Genomic DNA, 9,774 nt, shown 5'->3' with positions numbered 1-9,774 from the left:
CATTTGCACTTGAGAGCCTGGATGTGTGAGAACAGTTCTGCTGTGTACCTGAGACAGAACGTCTAAGTGGAGCAAAACAAGCAACTGCACATCAAATCCTGGATAACAGAGAGGAGGCTGGAGCCATGTGTACTACTGCAGGAACCTCTTCAGATCATGAGTCCTCTGCTGTTTATGGATAAATACAGTACATCCAAAACCTCCATTACACCTAATGCCTCCTCTGTTGCTCTAACCCCTCGAGTACAGACGAGGGGAGGACAGACAGCACAGAGGAGTGAGACATAACCACGAGTTGTGACGGTGCCTCACCTCCGGTCGGGCAGGATGGGGACCCTCCAGCCTTTAATGAAGCTCAGGTTGGTGTCAGAAAGTTCCACCTGCAGAGGAAGTTTGGGCACCCAGACGGTGAGCTCCAGCGGCGCGCTCAGGTGCTCGTAGCTGAAGACGACCCTCGCGTTCATGGACCCCCGCGTCTCCTTCCCGTTGACGAACACGTAGTCACAATTCATGGACACCTAGGACAGATCAGGGTCAGAAGTCAGACCATCTATATGGTAATGGTCACGATGGTGGCGGAGGATCTCAGTGATGTGTGATGATATACGACACAGTATGGACGCGGCTGTCGGCGCCACAATTCATCACAGAGATTCTCAAGGTTGATACTTTGTGCAGAGCAAATACAGAGCAGAGATATGAGGTGTGAAAGTTCACGGCACATAAAACACTTGATTCTGTCTGACACAATCAGTTAGCCAACAAGTAAACATTGAACACGGATCAACTTTATGTTTCTATGTGTTTCTCTGTGCTCATGGTCCGCTTCGGTTCAGGGGAAGAACACATGGTTAGGGTTATAAAAAGGTTCTGCCAACACAGACTCCTCAAACTCTATCATACCTCAGAGATCATTTATACATGCAGGCAGAACAGACAGACAGCAACGACCACATCTTCACTGGAGCTGCTAAGCTAACGGTGTTAGCGACCTGTGATCACCTGCAGCAGGTGATTGTTCGTCTACATTGATGTTTTTTATGAATCCAGAAGTTAACGAGCAACTTTATCTTTCATTTGAAATCATGTTTCTGAGTCCAGTATTCTCTCATTTAGTGAACGTTAGGAGAGTTTAAAATAAGTCTGTAAGTCATGATTCACTATTTCATTAATAATCCACTAATCTGAATCAAATCTACAGTAAAACCAGAACGATCTCCAGTCCTGATGGATGTGGTGCAGGATGAGCCGAGCTGTGTGGATCCATCTGATGTCTGCAGACACTTCAGCTGTTTAGCAGAACTGTTCTGTGGACTTCGACACTTCACCGACTTTATATCATCAGGAGGAGGATGACTAGGTTTCTGTGTGAACGGTTCTGAAGAGTCACCATTAAAACAGTGATATAATCAGGTAACATGATACATCTCAACACCTACACGCTCAGACTGTCCTTGACTTGATATCAGGAGGAGCCTGTTTGACTCTTAAGATGATGTGAATGTGAATATGCATCACGGTGTTTCCACTGAGGCCGTGCAGTCAGCAGGTTTCTCTGCGGCCTTGACGGCTCGGTGCTGATCCGCAGCTGTAAACAAAGCTGCTGGCTGAGTTCTGCTCGGATCTCATTTGCATCTTTTATGCAGTCAAATGATGTCTTGGTAGTAACTCAGTGTTTGTTGAGCGTGTTCAGTGTGAATTAGTGATGCAGGCCACGTCTCTGGCCCTGCACCTCCGCCGCCCGCTCGCTGCATCATGATCTATGAACAATTAGACACATGATCTGCCAACACAAGCTTTTAGGCAAACACATAATTCATATCACATGAAGGCTGACAGCAGCGCCACATTTCACATGAACTTCAGCTCATCACACCTACACGCCACATTAACAAACATATTCACGTGTCTCATGAGGCGGCTCTGTAGCGTGGGCTCATCTGCGACAGAGTGTGGACTCAATATATGGACGGTTCTAAATTTAACGCTCAGCAAATGCCATTTTTAACTTAAAGCCATTCTTTAGCTTCCCCATCTCGTCAGAAAGCTCTGGCTCTATTTGAATTATCATAAATACTTGTCCCCCTCTAACACTAAATTATTAACTGCGATGGATCTGGAGGGCTTTGCTTTTGGGCTCCCGTCGAAGATTTATCTAGTGGTGGGAGGTAGCTGGCATTGTAATCAGAGGATCTAATCTCCTGCAAATGGAGGTCGGGCTGGCCAGTCTTCTCAGGGCTGGGGATTCATCATAACTGGGAGGAGGTCCGGGTAATATAATTCCCCCTCCATGCAGACTGGCGGGGGGGTGGAGGGTGGAGGGACTTCTTAAGATGACAGTCTTTCCCTCTGCTTCAGTTAATGCAGTTGTGCAGGGTCTGACCTCCGGCCCCTGCAGTATCAGCTCCTCTGTGTTATTGTTCTGTCTGCTCGGTCTGAGCTGCAGAAGAAGAAGAAGTAACTCACCACAGTGACCCCGGCCACCTTGATTAATCACAGCGTGGCCTGCTGCACGAGAGTGAGTCGAGAACATCTGCCTGACATGTACTCCCTCCGCCTGCAGCCACACACACACGTGCACGCACGCACACACTGACGGAGTGCCGCCGCTGCAGCGCCGCTTCAGCTCCTGCGGCTACTGCTGCTGATAAACTTGGCCGGCTAATTGCGAGTCAAAAGCTGTTAGCAACTGCGGGTATCAGTGGCCCTGTGGGGGCTCGCTGAGGAGGGCTTTCACACACTGAGCCGCCACACGCCGTCACACTGCTGCTAATGCGCTGTGGCATCCTCCATGGTGCCAGCAGATTGCCTGGGTGGAGACGGATCGTCAGGACAAGTGAGGGCGCTGCCTGCTGTTGGTGCTGCAGCGGTCACGTGACGCTCAGGGAACGACCGGCGAGGTTAATAAAGGTGAGGACACCTCAGGACCTCTCACACATTTATTCCATAACATTAACTGAATTAATTTCCCAAACGGTTCCAGTGGAGGCAGCAGCTTCTGTCCTTCAAGCTAGCAGCGCTTTAATAGCATCCGGACGTGATCATTCATGAACACAGAGCAGCTGATTCTCTGCTCAGCCACATTCTGCACCAACAACACATTCATCACCACAACATGTTATCCACCCTGACCAGCACACTGTTAACACTGGCTCATCATTTACACCCCAAGAGATACTTCAGACATTTAGTCCTGAACCTCCACAGAGGCAGGAGAGGTACCAGAGACCAGTTCACCTCCACCAGGTGAAGGCTCGTAGTCCACTGAACATTTCTGGAGCTTCTCAGTAAAACCGCGTTCACAGTTCCCGCTTTAAACCAATGCAGCAGAGACTTCTTGACTGTTGGTCCTCAGTATGCATCATGATCCAAAGACTTGGGCTCCTACACTTCCCATGATGCAACTCCCCTCCTCCCTAATAATAATGATGGTTTTGGCCTGTTGGGGGCGACAGAAACAAGTAGAGAACAGAAACGTGATGAACCTTTATCTACTCGTTAGTTAGACATGTACGATAAGTTCCCTCTTTAGTTTTCTTTTAGAGACATGTTAATTTATTATGAGGGTGTAAATTAGGCTGTAACTCATAATTCACTATTTGATGAATAAACCAGTAAACTGAGTCACTGCAGCAAAACAAGAACATTGGAGTCCTGTGTGGATGTTGTCTCTGGATGTGGTGGAGGAGGATGTTCTGTGGACAGGACAGTATACAGATTTTAATTTATAGAGCATGTTGAACATTAATGTGACAGCAGGAAAGGTGACGGGAGAAAGAATACGACACGCAACATCCTGGACTCGAGCCCCAGTTACCACGGTTACACATGCAGATGTATGTGCCAGCTGGTAGACGCCACAGATCAATGTAGAAATAAACAAAAGCCTGAACATGTTGGAGCTGTTATCATCCCAGAGGTGGTCAGAACCAACACTCAGCTGGCTGCTGCTGTTCCCGCTCTCAAACACTCGACAGGACGTCAAGTGATTTTCTCTCCCACGTCTCAAAGTCAAAGAATAACAAAGAATAGATGAGCGCGGGAGAAAAATGGAGGCATGTTGATGACGTCCCCTGGCACGAGTCTCCAAACAGAAACCGCAATTATCCCGGTTCTGAAATTTGAATATTCGCTGAATTAATCGCCCCAGCATTCTGCCAAATGGAGTTTCCAGTTAGCGATAACATATGTATTAAATGAACGCTGAATGAGAGCTGACATATGGCTAGCATTACTGGGATTGTGTCTTGGAGCTGCTGTGAAGCTTTTCTTCATGTGATGGATGTGAGCTGGCTTCAAGAGCAGCGCGACCAACGAGTTCATTTAGCTCTGTTAGCTAAATGAGCCAGCCCCCATTAGCCTGTTGTTGGGAGGATTAATGATGGTGAGTGTGAGAATGATGTGTTGTTCTGGAAAGCTCCCACTTTTGGAAATGTTTGGATGTAATTTAAAAAATCCTCATATTTTTATTGATTTCATAATAAAAGAAGTGAGCTGTAGCCTGACGACAATTTAGTTTCCATTCATCTCAGCTGTCAGATGGAGGCAGAACTCTGAAGCAAGACCGCAGCAGACAAAACCAAAATGATGCTATGACTCTGTTTATATAAGATACTATATCTGTCCTCAGGGACCAACATGCACAAGGTTATTCACACAAAGACAGAAAGAAGTTCATGTAGAACATTTGCTGAATTAACCAGAAGGTCCAAATAATGCAGAATGAGTCAGAGACAGAGTTTCACAGAGTTTATAAAGTGTCTCCAACTCAACAACTCACTAAACTGACACATTTGTTAAGGGAGTCTGGGGACTTTCTCCACGCGGACAAAGAAGTAGCCTATATTGTTCCTGTTTAGTGTCTTTGTAACATGTGTCATGTTTAGATCAATAACATGTTTCTTCTTTCATAAATGGAGTGTAAATGGTGAAATCAGTGTAAACAGTGTGTTCAAACAGCTGATCAATGTTGGCAGGTAAGACTTTAGCACTTTAGACACAGAAGCAGACAGGCTGGTACAGACATGCTGCCACAAACTGACACTTTTTACAAGGAGACAAACAACTTCAGCTGAAAGATTTAATGCTGAATTTACAACAAGGACACAATGATTAAACAATCTGTCAGAGACGCAGTTTCATAATGTTTATAAAGTTTTAGGCTACTCAACAACTCCTAAAATTAGCTGATTTGTTAAGGGAGTCTGGTGAGATTGTGTTAGTTTGCTTTATGTATCACATTTAATGCAGAATTTACAAGCAGGACATGATGAGTTGGAATCTGTCAGAGACAGAATTTCATAATGTTTATAAAGTTTGTTTTAACTCAACAACTCCTAAAATCACTACATTTTTTAAGGGAGTTTGGTGATGTTGCAACCAGTTTCATAATCTGCTAAAAGCCTCATGCGGGAAAACTTTCCAGAAGATTTCTGAGCCTTGCTGCAGGGATTTGCTCCCATTCGGCCACAATAGGATTCATGAGGTCCAACACTGAGGTCTGGTGATAACGTCTGGCTCACATTCAGCGTTCAAACAAAAAGCTTTGTGAACAATGTGAAGGAGAAGATCTGTGCAGGCCAGTCGAGTTCTACAGTTCAGTCAGCTGTCAGAAACATCACAGCGTGTTAATGTGAACTGAACTCAGGTCAGTGAGGTGATGAGAGACACTACAGGTAAACCTCCACAGTTCATCACTTATATTAAAACTAGTGTGTTTAAAAGTGTAAATAATTTGTGTTGATGTCCAGAGGAGAAATCTAAAATAACTACACAACATACACAATGTGTGTTTTTTTCACAGTGAGCTACAGTTAATTATGTTTTGTTTTTGATATCTGTGTGAAGTGAATTATTAAGATTACAGTCCTGAATGTTTACTATATAATGTTTACTATAAGAAGTAATCACATTCCTCATGTCGTCATGTGACGTCTGTCTTCCACCTCCTGCACAGTTCCAGTCCGAGCTGCAGCCGGACCCGGTCTGTCCCGGTGTCAGCAGCTCATTTCTCATCTTTAGATGCTAAATCTGGATTTGTGTTAATGTAAATGCGTCACACTGATATGCATGTGTTGCAGTGACGAGGAGCCCTGGGTCTGATACAGTATGTGTGCAGGATGGCTGCAGGCATGAGATGTGATGTGCAGACACAAGGCCTTATCTCTGTGTTCACATGGGCTCTGTGAGTCACTGTGCCAGGGAGAGGATGATGGCCGGCGAGTCGCTCCAGCCCCCCGACGCTCTCCCACCGCCTCCTTCCTCTGTCCTCGTACAGCGAGGGAGCCTTAATGATTCCTCCTGCACATGCACACACACGCAGATACGACTGTGCACACACAGGCCTGGTTTATCTGCTTCAGGCTCTTGATGCACACGGCGGCTTGGTTATTTCAGCATAAGAAAGAACTGAAGAAATAAATAAAAGTTCCAGTGGAGAAGTGACAGCCTCTCACCTATTTCTACTCTCAGAGGTGGAGGAAAAACACACCCGCCTGTGGGCTGGCAAACATTTAGATAAGAAGAATGCTGGCTGAGAACAAAGCTTCATCAGGGGAAGTCTATTTTAATCCGAACCATGATCACCCTCTAACCCAGCACCTTGCTGCGCTGCACATACCAGGTGCTGGTGGACGCTCGCTGGAAACACCGAGTGAGTTAATCACACATTGTTTCTCCAGACGTGTTTGTGGAGACAGAGGCAGATGTTTGAAGCCAAAGCGTGATGTTTCCTGAATGTTAACAACTAAGCAGAGCTGTAAAGTTGGAAGAAAACAAAATAAAAGCGGGCCGATACGGTGCGTCAGTGGTGTTGTTCTGGTGCAGCAGTGACGTGTGCGGTCCACAAACAGTCTGCAGTAATGTTTGGCCTGTTGGAGCTTTGTTGGGTGAATCTTTTATTTCTGTATTCTGGCTGATGTTTTATTGAACTGTCATGACTCTTGTATTTCCTTCGCCTGAAGGGCTCATTTTAAATTAGCCTCGAATGTTCAATGGCAGGAGCACTGAAGCAGGCCCACTCAATATCACATGGACCAGCACCGCGTCTGTAATGGATAATGAAACATGATGAACGACGAGCTGATGGCCAGTTGCCCCGACGCAACACCTGTTCTCTTCTACTGACGGCGTACAGGAAACACTGATCTGAGCTCTGCTGCGAGTCACACTTTCATTCATCGTCCAGTAAATCACAGTGGAAATATATTGGGCAGATACTGGTCTTTAATAAGAAGTGATACGATGTGACTGGAGTCAGGATCTGATGGGGTTTTATGGTTTCCTGCCTCAGTGTGTAAAACGTACAATCAAACCGGCCTCAGCCGACCTTGAGCCGCTGCTGAAGCACCGCGAGGATTTCATTAGTCTGAATACAGTAAGTCGTTTTTATTATTGAGTGAACGAAGAGATTCTGCACACAGACCAGAGTTCAAATATAAGAAACCAGCGCGGTCCAATTTAAACAACATTATCAGCATTATTAGTATTATACTGTATTTATACACCTGCACAGGTTCATACTGCAGGTATGTCTCCTCTTCATATCCACCCATCCATAATAATTATAATATTGTACCTGTGTGCACATTCTACACATCTTTGCACTTCTAGTTAGATGATAAACTACATTTCCTGGTCCAGAGGAGGGAAGTAAAGTACAAATACTTAGTTACTCTCCTTCAGTACATGTCTGCTGTCTGTGTACTCTGAGTATCTGTGTGACTTCTCCTCTCTACATCTGAACTTTCTCCTCCTCACAGCTTCAGAACAGGGAGACTGGAATGTGGAGAAAAGGCGTGTTAGTGTCTCATATCTGCAGAGAGTTTCTGATTTTCTCTCTTTGTTGCTGCTCGGGACGCTTTACCAACCCAACATGTGTCTATTTGACGTCCTGGGAATGAGACTCAACAATCAACTGTCTTTGTGGTGCGTTCAGGAACAGCTGGGACAAATCCTACTGATTCTACCTTTAACTTTAATAGTCTTTGAATTCTATTAATATGACGTGAGCTTCAGTTAGCTTTGACCACAAATGTCCTTCAGAGGGAGACTTTTTACTCTGATACTCTGAGGACATGTCAGAGCCTGTAAGTACTTCTACTTTTGTTTTTACACAAAGTACCTGAACTTTACTGGAGGAAACAATGTGCACAAAGACAATAAAGTTGATCTAATGTAGTTTTTGTTTGATAAGATTCAGTTGGGGAAAAAGAATACAGAATAAACCGGTTTAGTACAAATGTGGCAGCTTCCCTGCAGAACGGTAACAGCAGCCTGTGGGTGTTCAGAGACGACCCTCACTGGAGACAGATTAATGTGTTAGTGAGCTCTGTTGATCTTTCAGCGACACAGCGGTGGCCTTCTTTTAACCTGGCTCCGTCACCATGGTAACGACTGCTGCACACCTGACCCGGTCTGGAGGAGGTTCTGCTCACAGTCTCAGATTTAAAGCAGCTGTAAAAAGCATCTCCTTCATCTGGGTTTGAAGTTTGTGTGGAGCGAGCTGACACAGGCAGCCTGGGTGTGTCCGACCTGCAGGAGTGTAACCGTCTCTTTGTCCATTAAACACATGTGAGACGGTGATCATTAGAGAGAGAGGGCGGGAGCTGCAGACACAATATACAATCACATCCTCCTTCATCAAGCTTCACCTCTGTGCAACTAACAGTGAAGGAAGAAGAAAGACACGTGTTGAGAAATAATATGTAGTTTCTTCATCTAACAAAGCAAACGCAGCACAGCAGGAAACAAACTAAATCCTTCATGTCTTAGTTTTATTTATTAAAACTATGAAACACATTTTCAGTTTGTGTTTAATTCTTCATCAGATCACAAAGACCACGATGGAGCTCTGCTCATCAGCAGCGTTTGTACGATGCACCAGCCTAAAAACAGGTTTCACCTGAGGTGTGGCCTCATCACGGAGCTTTGTGTGGCTCCTCGTTCAGCGTGCCGCACTTATAAGTCTTTAAAAGACACAATCTGTACACACATGACAGTGGACATGAGATCTGAAGTGTTCATAAACAAGGTTCTTATGAATCCACCAATAAAGTGTTGATCATGATACTATGATGTTATCAATGTTAACCATCTTATAAGGACCGATACGGGTTCTATTATTTATGAACTCATGCTTCTTATAATATAAAATGTCAGCTGATGTGGTGATATAAGGAGTCATTATTATATTAGTATTATGATAATTAGCATGAGAGGAGAGCTGGGAGGAGGAACGAGGCGCTCCGCTTTATATTTGAATATAATATCATACAGGAGACTGTTTACTTCATCTGAGGTCACATCTCCCTCGTGCACCATCACTTTTAATAAGATCAGCAGTGCAAAACAGCTCTGCAACACCTCAGCGTGCTGCCTATACAATTATGCAATCTGCCTATAGTGGAATCTATTATGATTGTAATCGACTGGAGAAAATAATAAGGGCGTAATCACGGCCTGTAATGTGCTCTGCAAGTTGTTGTGATCCCACTTTAATTTATTTAATCAACAAACGAGACGATACGTCTGCGTCTGCGAGCGCTGATTGTTCCGGCGTCCTCTGACACCGCTCTGATGTGAACAACAGGAGATGGAGTCTGCAGGCGGGGAGCTTCAGAAAGCATCCGCTGGAGCTGCTCTCGCTTTATCTGTAGAGTTCTACGAACATGCAGTGATTTTATCTGAAGCATAGAGCAAGAATCAGATGATGAGTGCATATGGAGGAGGCCAGGATGAAGCGGTGATGCTCTCCTCATGTTGTGATGTGATGTC

At 45.0% G+C, this 9,774-nt stretch overlaps 1 protein-coding gene across 1 annotated transcript in view; it reads right to left on the bottom strand.

Moving 5' to 3' along the window:
* Positions 1-281: 281 nt before the first annotated feature.
* Positions 282-9,774, bottom strand: part of LOC115593522 (transmembrane protein 132E-like) — a 31,866-nt gene continuing 22,373 nt past the window's right edge. Inside the window, exon 4 of the mRNA XM_030437057.1 lies at positions 282-518. Coding sequence (XP_030292917.1) covers positions 309-518 — 210 coding nt within the window. The 3' untranslated portion in view covers positions 282-308. The remainder of the gene's footprint in view (positions 519-9,774) is intronic.

This window comes from Sparus aurata, chromosome 13 (genome assembly GCF_900880675.1).
Source record: "Sparus aurata chromosome 13, fSpaAur1.1, whole genome shotgun sequence".
Lineage (NCBI taxonomy): Eukaryota > Metazoa > Chordata > Actinopteri > Spariformes > Sparidae > Sparus > Sparus aurata.
The sequence above is the reverse complement of the archived record's forward strand: the minus strand, read 5'-3'. Positions and strand labels throughout refer to the sequence as shown.